Source organism: Lynx canadensis, chromosome D1 (assembly GCF_007474595.2).
Source record: "Lynx canadensis isolate LIC74 chromosome D1, mLynCan4.pri.v2, whole genome shotgun sequence".
Taxonomy (NCBI): Eukaryota; Metazoa; Chordata; class Mammalia; order Carnivora; family Felidae; genus Lynx; species Lynx canadensis.
Window position 1 is genome coordinate 102,370,730 of NC_044312.2, and position 14,728 is coordinate 102,385,457.

The window sequence follows — 14,728 nt, forward strand, 5'->3', positions numbered from 1 at the left end:
TGTGTTCATCATTTTAATGAAAGGGTCCTTTGCACATACTGAACTGCTGATGATGTAGAAAATTCTGTGTAAACTGTACCACTAACTACAGTAACACAGATCCATATAGACAACACAGTTCTCCAAAGCATTATTGGAGATCAATCAATCAATACCTGAAGCAATACTGATGGTTTGAAAGGCAACAGTTAGACACAATAACCATCTTCACAGCCCCCCTGCCAAAAAAAAACCCACAAATTCTGAGCTCCAAAATAGTTTGAGGACAGTTTACAAACTACTACTCCTCTTTCTATTCTCCAGGGAAAAAAAATGTTATCATAACTTTTCAAAAAAGTTTTGTTTGTTCATAGTTTTATGTTTTTAATTTTGCCCAATTAAATTTATTAATATAATTAAATTTGTATTCATAAAATTAAGGTACTAATAAGGTAATATAATGGATTATTGTGTTCATTTGTGTTCCCTGAGGGAACTAATTCCTTCCTTGAACATTTATTTCTCAGTCCCAGTTGGTGGAAGATTTCCGAGAATTGCGGAGAACATTAGAGGCCATGAACATGTTCAAGGCCAACCCAACATTCTTCTTCCTTCACTTCATCCAGGTCTTGATTTTAGAAACTCTGGCTTGGCTAATAGTGTGGCATTTTGGCAGTGGCTGGCCTGTGACAATATTTATCTCCTGCCTTCTCACAATTTCCCAGGTAAGCACATACCCTAAAACCAAGCAGTGGCTTTAGGGGACGATTCAGAATTGTTTCCTTCTCCCTTTAGACCTGCACCAGCTGCTGTCTGACACCTCCTAGCAAGCTGCTCATCAGTGTCTGACACCAGCAAGTTCCACACCTTGCCAGACCCCAGTCTCTTGTCTGTAAAATAAGGATAATTTTTATGGAAATATTCTCTACTAACCAAGTTAACATGAAAACACCTAGCACAGTGACTGACACATAGGAAGTATTTAATTTATGACAGATGCTAGTCTTTGCCCAATTGTACCCATACCAGTTCAGTAACTGAAGTCATTTCCCAGCCATGTAACACTCACCTTTATCTTGTATTCATCTTTCAATCAACAAAGAGAGAGAGAGAGTCAAACCAAGAAACAAACTCTTAACTATAAAGAATGAACTTCAAAAAAAAAAAAAAAAAAAAAAAAAAGGACGTTAGAGTGGGAGAGAGCCAAAGCATAAGAGACTGTTAAAAACAGAACAAACTGAGGGTTGATGGGGGGTGGGAGGGAGGGGAGGGTGGGTGATGGGTATTGAGTAGGGCACCTTTTGGGATGAGCACTGGGTGTTGAATGGAAACCAATTTGTCAATAAATTTCATATATATAAAAAAAAAAAAAGAATGAACTGATGGCTACCAGAGGGGAGGGGGCGGGGGGATGGGTGAAATACGTGAGTGCACAAGGAGTGCACTTGTCATGATGAGCACCAGGGGTTGTATGGAAATGTTGAATCACTATATTGTACACCTGGAGCTAATATTACATTGCATGTTAGCTAACTAGAAATTAAATAACACTAAAAAAAAAGAATGTGTGGATTCCACCATAAATGCCAATCAACTGCTGGGACATAGCAGAACATCTGATCAATCTTTGTTAAATGATGTGTGAATCTCTAAACATGGCTTTCTGTGAGTGCAACACTGCATTGCGGACATGAAGGAAAATGCACCTGGTTCCTGCTCTTGGGTAAAGAGTCTTTCAGTGGGAGAGATTCACGTTCAAACTTGTAAACATACAACATGACAGAATGACATTAATGCCAAGGACAGGAACAAACGTGCTGTTGTAGCAGAAAGAGGCATTTAATTCTCATTGGAATAAGTGTAGAAGGTTTTATGGAAAATTAATGTCAATGTTAATTCCAGGATGTATGTTAATTTTTTTTTTTTTGTAAAGTCAACTTGCTTTATTCCTTGAAAAGCAATTCTTTTGGAAACTGGAAAGGAAACATTTGTTTGGTACTTAGCATAAGCCAAGCACTTTGTAGGTATTTAAGTTGCCCAACAGTCCATGAGTAAAATGCTATTATCCCTACTTAGCAGGTGAAGAGCTGAGGTTTGGAGCTACTGAGTAATTTGCCAAGATCTGTGCAACACATACATGGTGAAGAATGATTTAGAATCCAAATCTTCCTGACTCCAAAGGCCATACCCTTTCTACTCTTCGCTGGAAGATTTTGACAGTGACAAGGAAAATGTTCTATACTGACAGAACCCCATGCACAAAGGCACACTAGTGGGAAAGAACACAATGTGTAAGAAATAGGAAGTGAACTTGGCTTGGAGCCAGATAAGATCCCCCACCATTCTTCTCCTATGGGCTTTGAATCTATGAGTGAGCTCATTTATTAATTTCCTCTTGACTCCTCAACTTCTTTAACAACAATTTCATCTCTTCTAGGGTCAGAGTTCATATCTGCAACATGACTTGGGACACCTTTCCATATTTACGAAGTCCAAATGGAACCACCTGATGCAAAAACTTATGATGAGTCATTGCAAGGTACAGGATGTTCATGGAGCATGATGGGATTCTCATGCTCCTAAGACAATGGTTACCACGTTTGTTTGTGCAGTCATATTAGTAAAAAATGTTTGTGCACAAATAGATTCATAAATATGCTAACAATGTAGATATTACATACATACTAATATGTAATATGACATTGTAATATATATGCTAAAATTAAGATTTTAATTTTTTATAAGGAAAGCTTTATTTTTATTTAGGAAGTTCCAACAGTTTTTCTTACCTTAAAAAACTCTTTAGCCAATCCTTGTCATCCCATTAAAAAACCACCACACAGGAGGATTGTGCCTTTATAAATGAAGAGGTGCTCTGTAAAATCATGAATGGGAATGTTCTTAGAAGAAGTCTAAACATTTACTGCTGGGAAGCAACAGGAATTCAGCAAGCCTGATTAGTCTTGGAAGGATAAGGCTATGATGAAATAAAGGGAAGGATGCAGAAGAGATAAAAGTGAAGAAAAAGAGAAAGAGTGGACAAGAAAGGTCAGATGGCACTGTTCAAGAGTCAAGGACTGTAAATCCCAGACTGGTGGAAAATGCAGTGGTGATGATGGCAGTTGGTCTTGTCTCCCCCTGCCCAAACTCCAGGAGGGCAGGTGCTTTGTTCTATGAGCCACTGCAGTGCAACACCTAGCAGAGTACCTGGCACATAGAGTAGGTCTTCAATAGCATTTGTTGAGTGGATGGATGGATAGATGGATGGATGGATGAACCAAGGTAACAGTACAGGACTGCCAAGACTGGGTTTTAGCTCTGACTTGACAAGGCTTCCTGTTTGATCTTGACTGAGTCATATTCTATCTCTGACTCTCAGTGTTCTCATCTTTAATATTAGGAAGTTAAACAGGATGTCTGTTTTTCTATGACATTCTAGGATTTAGTGACTATGTACTCTGGCCCGGATGGGGGAAAATGCCTCTGAGCCATCCATTAAGCCAAATCTTGCATTCAAGGCAGCTCATTTTAGGAAAAACTCCTAAGCACTGACTCAGAGCCTACTTGTTTTGCCTTAACACAGTGGTTTTATATTGAACTGAAAGATACTTAAAATAAGTCTTATCAACCCTCTTTCCAGTTGGGCAAACTAAGCTTAAGTAGATTAAGTAACACAGAGTTGGATCTGGATTCATATTAGAATTAAGTCTGTTCCTCAAAATGGTTAGAATGATTAAAATTGTCATTTTATGTGATAAGTTTCATTTAACTCGAAAATTTCTATAGGTACACAGTTCTGCCCTCTTCCTACTCATGCTTGATTGACAAAGTGTTTCTGTATCCAGTCAGAAATGTTTACCACAGAATAAAAGCAAAAACAGTTTCTTACGTCCTGGTGAGAATTAAGGTAATTCCTTTTGAGGAAGTCAGAGGAAAAGAAAGACTCATGTGTCTTGGAGGTAATTGACAGTTGACTTGATGCCAGTATAAGTAATATTTCAAGCTCCACCCTTGCTGGTCCTTTAAAAAAAAAATCACTGCTTTCCCACTTGTCCAACTTTGTACACAGCTCTCTCTATATAAATTATGTTGCCAGAAACAATTTTGCACTAGTTGAAATGAATATAACCTTGATGACTCATGAACGGAGTAAATAAATAGGAAATGCTCTAAAAGCAAATTGAGTATACTCTACCTTTTTGCAGATAAAACCAGTGATTTGTGAGCAAAATGAGTGTAGGCTTCAAACTACCTGTAGGAAGGAAAGGTGGACAGGAGGGAGGCAGCAAAGAAAATTGTAATATAAACAGCAACAACGTCACCTTCTACATACATCACAATTTTAAATTTCAAAACTTGACTTACTATCATTTTACTCTTGCCCTGAGGGGTTTTTGGGCGGAGTTTTTTTTTTGGAATTTTCACTCAATAGCTGTGCTAGTAATTGTGTATGCCTGATCTTTGCAGTGTTTGTGCAATAAAAGAGTGCTTCTGAAAGTATACCATGAAATTTCTGCGCATATTTTGGACTTTTGTGCAATGTTCAAATCAAGATGGGCTCCCTGTAGCATATTTTTCAATGCCCCCTCCCAAGATGCAGCATGCACAGTTTGAAAACTATAAGAATCAAGAATCAAGGATTATACTAGGGACAAAGAGACAGAGTATTTGATATTAAGACCTGCCTTAAGGGGCGCCTGGGTGGCGCAGTCGGTTGAGCGTCCAACTTCAGCCAGGTCACGATCTCGCGGTCCGTGAGTTTGAGCCCCGCGTCAGGCTCTGGGCTGATGGCTCAGAGCCTGGAGCCTGTTTCCGATTCTGTGTCTCCCTCTCTCTCTGCCCCTCCCCCGTTCATGCTCTGTCTCTCTCTGTCCCAAAAATAAATAAACGTTGGAAAAAAAAAATAAATAAAAAAAAAATAAAAAAAAAAAAGACCTGCCTTAAAAATCTGGCCTATCCTCTTTCCAGGACTACATCCTAAAATAATTTTGGGGGAGGGGTGTGAAGCATGTTATTTCCTTTAATATTTTTCTCATCCATTCCACAGATGAGGAAATTGCCCAAGGCCACGCATACCCAGTAGCAGGGCTTTGAATTCAAGCCAAAAAAAAAAAAAAAAAAAAAAAAGGCTTCAGGCCAAAGTTTGGATTTCTTATAATGCACCAAGAAAGCACCTAACTTGGAAATGAGGAATGACCTAGAGTGGTTTCTGTATGGAATTGGGTGCAGGGGCAGCCTATTTGCAGGTAGCTGATAATCTTCACTTCCAGCTGGATCACCCTATCCCTTGCCTCCAGTAATTGTGGCTTCCAGACCAAGGGGTAAGGGTAGAGCCAGCTGCTTTAGATCACAATTACTCCCATCACTGTTCTAAATTCCAGGACCTTGAGTTGTCAAGATCTTCTCCCTGACCTATCATGAATCAAAATTTGTCTCTCCTATTACCAACTTCCACAGATAGTCATTGACTGCAAGAGTACAGTTAAAATGTTGGTTCTCAAAGGATTTAATTAACAATTATTGCAGTGTCCTTGTTTGTCTATTGCTCCCATAGGTTGTATGTTTCATAAGTATGGGAACCCCATTTTATCATGTCTAACTCTATATTCCAAATGCTTGTTTCAGTGTCTGATGCATGGGATGTACTTTAAAATAAATAATGAAAAGAGCAAGTGCATAACTGTAAAAGTGAGTGGGTGGTATGCAGTCAGATGCAAGAAGAGCAGAGTGCAATGAGGACCCCATAGGGGGAGTAAAAATTGATGAGTACAAGTTCAGTTTGACATATCATGAGACATGCAAAAGAAATGTTTGAAAAGTGATTTTCCTTTCACGCATGAGATTTAGCAGACAGATGTGGGATGGAGGAAGAGAGATTCCACTACAAGGATGGTAGGGAGTGTTAGAGGTGAAAAGATACTATTGCTTCTGAGAGGTGGGGTCACCAGGGGTTTGCTAAGAGAGGACTCTACAACAAGGACTATGGAAGGCAGTGCTAACACTTGCAGATTTTCAAACATGCCCATCCCCCTCAACCATGGACGTAGTGTCCAGATCCGCATAGTCCAACAGAAATATAATGCAAGCCGCATTAAAATGACATAAATCATTTTAAATTATCTAACAACAACATTTCAAAAGATAACTTTATCACCATATATATATATATATATATATATGTTCAAAATTATTATCATTTCTACATGTAATCAATATAAAAAATTTTAATATGATATTTTACTCTCCTTTTTTCATTCCGAGTCTCAAAATCCAATATTACACACATACTGCTCATCTTAATTTGACTAGTTACACTTCAAGTGCTCAATAACCAGCGTGTAGCTCGTAGCTATCATATTGGACTGTGAAAATGTAAAACATGTTTAGGCCAGCTATTGACAGATGTCAAATATGCAATAAAAAACAAATACTCTTTATTCTTATGTAATAATTTATGCAATAGGGGAAAGGAGAGGAAATTGAATTTCTCAATATGCCAACATTTTACATACATCATCTCTTGTCTCCCCCAAACAACCCATGGAAGTAAATGTCATGATATCATATTTACTGCAGATGGAATACAGGCTCAAAGAGGGTGAAATTTACCCAAACCACAAAGCAGTATTTATACATCCAGGATATGAAACCATATTGATGTGCTTCCAAATCCTTCCTCTATTAAAACTTTCACACTGTCATTGAGAGAGAGAAAATCACAAACAACCTAATCAGAGATGATTTGAGCTCAGAGCCAATTGAATTATTTTTATTCTCATTTATCTTTATATGAGATCATGGAAGCCTGAACATGCAGTAATGTGAGCCAAGCCCCCTACAAGATAATTTCAGATCCATGATTCATTTAAATATTCATGAAAGCAGGATTCCTAGGACCATTTTACCCCAAGAGCTAATTGAAGTTTTAGAGATGAGTTTTCTTTATTTGTAAAATAAGAATTTTCTCTGTCCTACTTATCTTCAGAATTTTTAAAATGAGGATTCCCCCCCCCAAAAAAAGGATGGAAAAACATTTCATCTGAACAGGTTTTTGTGAATTTTATGAATTTTCCTGAATTTGTGTTCCTGAATCCCATGATTATTTGATAGTAGGCTTTGAAAGGCTCTGTCCAATGGGCCATTCTGTGACCCAGCAGTCAGGGAATAAGTTCCAGAAGCTCAGATATCTTACTTTGACTTTGGAGATGCATGCAGAAAACTCTGAGAGCGAAGGACATCCCAGGAGAGAAATCTTGCAGCTAATGAACCCTCTCTTCTCCTCAGGGCCTGTCAACATCCTGGTGGAATCACCGACACTTCCAACATCATGTAAAAACAAACATCCACCCCAAAGACCCAGATATTGATATGGGTGCACTTTTCCTGCTTGGAGAATTGCAACCTGTCAAGGTATGTTTAGGACTCCTGAGCACTTAAGAAATGTTCCCAAAAGTGATTCCTGGAAATGTCTATGGTCTTGTCCCAGAAAGATGGAGCTGGGGGTTCCCACTTCAAGCACCTTCTCAGAGCATGTCTCCTTCTTTGAGTCCAGGATATACACATGAAATAACTGAATTTGAGGCTGTACAAACAGAAGGAAATGTGGAGCATGTGATTCTATGGTCTTAAATGACACGCCGCCAACCTCCTATGGAAGGAAATATGGTAACTTGTATTACCCTGCTTGAGCAATCCTGGAGACAAACAGATCCCTGCCCAGTGGTCACCACTACAACAGAGGCAACATAAGTTGCTGTTAAGTAGTGAAACCAGATGACTGAAGCTGGCAATGACTCTCCAAAATTTAACGAGGATATGGAGACATTCATTCTCTCGAAGAAAAACATGTCAGTATATTCAATAAGCACTAAATCACAAGTATCTGAATAACTAGTTATCTCAACTAATTCTAGCTCAGTGAGAAGAGGCTGTACTAGTGTTTTTTAGTTTGTGTTCATTTGGTTCATTTATACATGAGCCACAGCTCAAGTGCTTTGTATGATACTTAGACATCTCACCTCTCATTTGGACTTGTTAAACAATAGAGAAAGGAGAGAAAAAAATCAACTCTGGAATTTGTCAGTTGATTTTTTTAAACACAACTTAAAATCATCATGTAAAGGACTATTACCAAATGTTTTAGGAGAAAGTCTTACTTCAAAGAAGGAGGTACAAGGGTAACTACAGAAAGGTCTCCCCCCTCTGGAGAAATGGTAGATCCTGAGAGTCAGGTGCTTAGAAAGAGGCTGCTATTTCCTAAAACAACTAAGGAGTTTTATTGAGAATGTAGTTCTGTCAGTTGCTGCCTGCACTTTGGGCTACATAAACCAAAAATTGTGCAACTTTTTAAAAATAAGTTTTCCCAGATTCAGAAGACTGCACCTTCTTCTCCAGCTGAATTAGGAAACAAATCCCTTGACTAGACTTAAAAAAAATCTCTGGCTGTGATCACAAATCAGTTGCTTTTGACAATGGCTCCACAAATAAGTTGGACTTCTCTGATGTTTGTGGACTCCTACGCTCATCAACAAAAGTGTGATACTTTGATTTCTCTAATCATCCCCACAGAGCAAGAAGGATTTGTCTTAACTGAATTTTATGAAGCAGGCTGCCCCTCCCCAAAGTACCTCCTTAAGGCTATGTTCAGTATACATGCTGTCTCTTCACAAATGATGGAGGTCACCTCCTAAGTTTTATAGCTGCTCTTGGGACATGTCCCTAGACCTTAGGGTTCCATGTAATAGAGTTTCAGAGCTACTGTCTGAGACATTGCTTGAAATTATTTAAACTCTAAAATTCAGTTGTTTACATTTTTAAAAAATAGTTCTGGTGAGCCCTGAAATTTTCCTTCCATCTCACTTTACTGCCAATTTTTCTACCATTTTGTTCAAACATTCTACTTTCCAGGTCCTGTGATCATGTTCTGGAAGACTTACAGCCCTCCTTTGGAGTGAGACTCAAAAGCAGTCCTCCATCTAGGTGTGCCAGCTCCCAGGAATTTCCACCTGCTCTTTTCCCCATGTTTCCCACTACTTAAAAATCTGGAGGTTTGAGAGGAATTGCAAATAGCTCTTATTACATCATCAACATGCTATTTCTTTTTATCTATGACACTAAAAGAAGGAAAGATCAACCCTACTATACAAATATGAAAAGAAGTCTATATGCAGGAAGGGAGGTATCAACAAAATGGAGGAGAGGCAGAAATCAAACAATGCCCATAGTGTTGTGTCCAAGTGAACATACAGTAAAAATATAGAGCAGACATAAATCTTCATTTTCATTCATTCAACTAAACATTTATTGTATGTTTACTAGGATATATAACCATTACCTCTATGCCTCCCCTCAGACTATTTGCTGTCCTTATGCACTGAGCACAGACTAAATTAACTAAGGAGATTCCTAGATAATTAATCAAATTCCCAGCATTAAGATTTTATGTAATATCATTACACCTTAGAAATAGTTCATCACAGTGTGACATCCATAATGAGAACACAAAGGAGGAAAGATGGGACAGATAAGAAGGACAATGTCTGAATCTTTTATCATATTACCATTTGATAAAGATCTGTTGAAAGAATGAATGGACATGGAGACTGAGCTTCAAGCAGAATTTTAAACACCATAGTTAAGAGAAGCTAGAAAAACTCATCAGAAATATTCCCTTTTGGTCACCACTCCACTCCATAGAAGGACAAAAAATTTTCAAAATGGCTTCCATGGGAATTTTTTTTAAAAATCACAATCCCCATAGTCAAATGTAAGAATTACCCACATTTAATTAAAGCAAAATGATGCTGCAATATTTCCTCTTATTCCAGTTCTGGTTCTTCTAGTGCCTCAAGTGTGACAGCCAACAAATTCTGACCATGTGGCTCTTTCCATAGAGATTTTAAACACACACACACACACACACACACACACACACACACAGCAATGTTCTTGAGCATTAATGACCACAAGTATTGTCTCTTATTTTAGTTTTATGCTCTCTCCTTTCAGTTTGGCAAGATGAAAATCAAGTACATCGACTATGAAAAGCAGCACCTGTATTTCTACATGGGTGAGTCTCGTTGGAGCCACTTTCCTTATCATCCCATGTCCCTGAAGCAAGCTGTTCAAGCCAGACGGCACAACAGCAATGCTCTCACAGAGAGACCAGCCCGTGTCTTATTGTGACTTGGAAAAGCGTCATGTCATATTTCAGACTTCCTGGGGACAAACATCTGAAAAGGAAAAATTGGAAAGCAAATAGGCAGTTTAATTTTAATGTGCACCTCATGGGATGCTTCAGGAGGGATGGAAGTCAATCAAGGAGCCTTGCATCTGAGACTATAATAGAAAAACTAAACACCTGTCCAGAATAAAAGAATAGTGGTATTTGGATAGGGAGGAAAGAGAAATAGGAAAAGAATGCCAAAGCATTGACATTATGAAGCCATAAGATGTAGATACTTAGGAATAAAAGGCACCTGAGAGCTACTGTGTGAGAGAAAGATGGTTGCTCCAATGGCCCACATAAAGTTGCAGAAGATATTTTAGTGGACAGAGACATATATGTATGTATGTATGTATGTATGTATGTACATATTTTGGTTTTTAAGGTAATTAAAACTGACCAAGCAGAAAAATTTATTGATACCGTAGTACAGTCTAAATTTAACATAATTTTTTTACAGAAAGCCAATATTTGAACAATCAGCGGTAAAGATGGTTTTTGTTTAGTTTTTTTAATATGAAATTTATTGTCCAATTCGTTTCCATACAACACCCAGTGCTCATCCCAACCAGTGCCCTCCTCAGTGCTCATCACCCACTTTCCCCTCCCTCCCACCCCCCATCAACCCTCAGTTTATTCTCAGTTTTTAAGAGTCTCTTATGGTTTGCCTCCCTCCCTCTCTTTTTTTTTTCTGCTTCCCCTCCCCATGGTCTTCTTCTGTTAAGTTTCTCAGGATCCACGTAAGAGTGAAAACATATGGTATCTGTCTTTCTCTGTATGACTTATTTCACTTAGCATAACACTCTCCAGTTCCATCCAAGTTGCTACAAAAGGCCAGATTTCATTCTTTCTCATTCCCATGTAGTATTCCATTGTATACATAAACCACAATTTCTTTATCTATTTGTCAGTTGATGGACACTTAGGCTCTTTCCCTAATTTGGCTATTGTTGAAAGTGCTATAAACATTGGGGTACAAGTGCCCCTATGCATCAGCACTCCTGTATCCCTTGGGTAACTTCCTAGCGGTGCTATTGCTCTGTCATAGGGTAGATCTATTTTAAATTTTTTGAGGAATCTCCACACTGTTTTCCAGAGCAGTTGCACCAGTTTGCAATCCCACCAACAGTGCAAGAGGGTCCCCGTTTCTCCACATCCTCTCCAGCATCTATAGTCTCCTGATTTGTTCATTTTAGCTACTCTGACTGGGGTGAGGTGATATCTGAGTGTGGTTTTGATTTGTATTTCCCTGATGAGGAGTGACGTTGAGCATCTTTTCATGTGTAAAGATGTTTTAAAACACAAAGGAAATCTTCCATCAATCAAAGTGTATTTTGTAAGGTAAAGGGTTTTTAATTTCTAAACTGCTGTCATTTATACCAAAAAGCTTTCAAGAAGAGCATAACTGTTAAGACCTAGAACACTGTTCAGTTTCTACCTGGAGAGTACAGTGGTATTTCTAGTCAACTTCTGAATTTCAGTAAACCTGCAAATGTTTAAACTCCCACTTTATAAACACAAGTCACTGGAAATCTTTTATGATAGTTGCACCCAATGTAGTGAAAATCATATGTATGTATGAATATATATAAATAGATCTGAGTGTGGGTTCAAGCTGAAAGAAAATAGGGTAGCTACATAATTCTGATATTGATAAATAGCAATCTATCAATGGGTGGCTTAGTCAGTTAAGCATCCGACTTCAGCTCAGGTCATGATCTCACAGTTTGTGAGTTTGAGCCCCACATCCGGCTCTGTGCTGACAGCTCTGAGCCTGGAGCCTGCTTCTGTGTCTCCCTCTCTCTCTGCCCCTCCCCTGATTGTGCTCTCTCTCTGTCTCTCTCTCTCTCTCACTCTCTCTCTCTCAGAAGTGAATAAATAATTTTAAAAAAAGATTTAAAAAATATCATAAGCAAAAATGCTTTCCTCTTAACCAAAATCAAATTCATGACAGCTCAAAAAAAAATGTTTTCATGGAACTCCAAAATATGCCCACCTAAAACATATGCTTACAGTTTGAGACATAAGACAAAATCAGAAGTTCCCAAACATTTCCTATAGATCAGTAGCTCTCAACCAGAAACAATACTGCCCTGTTGGGACAACACAGTGGAAGGGAAAGATGATACTGGCACCCAGGGAGCCAGTGGTTCTGTTAAATGCCCTACAATGCACAAGACAGCCCCTAACAACAAGAAATTATCTGGCCCTGCACTTTCAACAATAGCCAAATTACGGAAAGAGCCCAAATGTCCATCAACTGATGAATGGATAAAGAAATTGTGGTTTATATACACAATGGAGTACTACTTGGCAATGAGAAAGAATGAAATCTGGCCTTTTGTAGCAACGTGGATGGAACTGGAGAGTGTTATGCTAAGTGAAATAAGCCATACAGAGAAAGACAGAGATACCGTATGTTTTCACTCTTATGTAGATCCTGAGAAACTTAACAGAAGACCATGGGGGAGGGGAAGGGGAAAAATTAGTTACAAACAGAGAGTGAAGGAGGCAAACCATAAGAGACAGGGAACAAACTGAGGGTTGATGGGGGGTGGGGGAGAGGGGAAATAGGTGATGGGCACTGAGGAGGGCACTTGTTGGGAAGAGCACTGGGTGTTGTATGGAAACCATCTTGACAATAAATTATATTTTAAAAATTACACTCCATTCACAAAGTAAAAATTACATTCCATTACACAAAGTTAGCTAATTAATTAATTAACTTAATTAAATAATTAATTAACTTAATTAAATAAATAAATATATTAAAAAAAAAGAAATTAGTCCCAAATGCCAATGGTTATGGGGTTGCAGTTTATCTGATTTGCTCAATGTTGGGCACCAGTAGTCATTTGTAACATGCTTGACCAGGATGGCCTGTGGGCTTATTTTTGAGGTAAGGAGGTGAATTCCCACTGCTGTCCTTTCCACTGCTGGAATTCTGCAACCTCATTCTATGAAAGTCACCCTCTCTTTTTCTGCATGACCAAAAAGAGGAATGAAGACATCAGTGCCCCATTTTGAAAGGTAGCTGCTCTCCAGGCTAACCAGCAGTGTGTTCACATAATAAAAGCTGTTGGAATTGCTTTTCTGAACTTTCTACCCTGTCTGTAGTGCTGCAATATGCCCTTAGCTAATGAGGAATGAATGAATGCTGTGGATTCACTACACGAAGCCCACTTCACAAAACTCTCTGCCTTTTGGAGCTGTTTCATTATGTCTTTTTCCTTCAAATGCCAACTTAGCATCTCAGGTACAAGTAAATCATGCTCAAACTGTCAAAGAGAAACAGAACTGGAAATTTTTTAAAAGTGACAAGACAGATTATATTCAGGTTTCCATAGTAAGGGAAAAGGTTTCAGTATAAACTCAGCTCAATTCTGCTGAACCAAAAGGTGGGAGACCTTTTAAACACTGGGTGTGTTAAAGAAATTTCCAAGAGACCTTGGTGGGAGGGAGAGTTGGTCAGTGTGATTAAGCCATCTGTGTCTGCTGCCTGGTGCTTATGAAAGTTAGGTTCCCACCCCCCATACGGAGAGACTGAGACAGGCCCCATCCTGGATGATTTCATTCAAAGGAATGACTCCCAGGGGTGCCCAGGTGGCTCAGTCAGTTAAACGGCCAACTTTGATCAGGTCATGATCTCACAGTTTGTGAGTCTGTGATCACATCGGGCTCTGTGCTGACAGCTTGAAGCCTGGAGCCTGCTTTGGATTCTGTGTCTCCCTCTCTCTCTGCCCCTCCCTCGCTCCCACTCTGTCCCTCTTTCTCTCAAAAATAAATAAGCATGAAAAAAAAATTAAAGGAATGACTCCCAGTTCCTTGAGAAAGACATTTCTGGGTTGTCGAAGATCCGTCTCAAAGACAGAGAAAGAATTTTACAATTGTAAGTTTTCTAACAGAAATAGTCTAAGAAAAGGGAGATCTGAGGTCTCTAGTCAGTTTTGGCTTGAACAAACAGTAAATTCATTTGGCAACGTTGAACTTTCTCAGGCAAAACTGCAAGGAGGCCGGGGTTATTCCAGACACATGGCCTTAAGCTGTTAGAAACTATGCTCCCGTTTGTTCAAGCATCTTAGTGTGAGGGATAAACAAAATCATTTGTGTTAAGAATATGTAGAGTTTGAGAGTCTGGAGGCCAACGTTGGACATAGCGGAGAAAGAGGATGCAACTAAAGTCTGGTCAAGGACAGAGTTGTCAAAACTCAGAAGGACTCCAACACACTCCTTTGTGCTCTAGGCAACCTCCCTGGTCCTGGAGAAGAAGCAGGTAAATAACCATCTGGTCAGTAAGTGAGTACAGCTCCTGTGTTTCTGCCACCCTGACATATTGTGACAGAGCCCAATCCTAAGGATTGTGATGGACTGACAGATTCCATGGACCTTGAGAAAGCTTGAAAATTCACAGCAGAAGCTCTTCTGGGTTGCCTCCATAAGAATGACACAAATCTTCAGTTTCCACTTCCTTAGTGTCCTGAGAGCTTGAACCAAAACCTGGTTCAACCTCAGAGACCCAAAGAG

The 14,728-nt window shown here is 39.0% G+C and overlaps 1 protein-coding gene across 1 annotated transcript in view; it reads left to right on the forward strand.

Annotated features, from left to right (window-relative positions):
* LOC115525890 (fatty acid desaturase 2-like protein FADS2B) overlaps nt 1–14,728 on the forward strand; it is a 37,231-nt gene that overhangs the window by 11,828 nt on the left and 10,675 nt on the right. The window contains exons 3-6 of the mRNA XM_030333299.1: nt 507–704; nt 2,417–2,518; nt 7,264–7,389; nt 9,988–10,048. Of these exons, the coding sequence (XP_030189159.1) occupies nt 507–704; nt 2,417–2,518; nt 7,264–7,389; nt 9,988–10,048 (487 nt within the window). The remainder of the gene's footprint in view (nt 1–506; nt 705–2,416; nt 2,519–7,263; nt 7,390–9,987; nt 10,049–14,728) is intronic.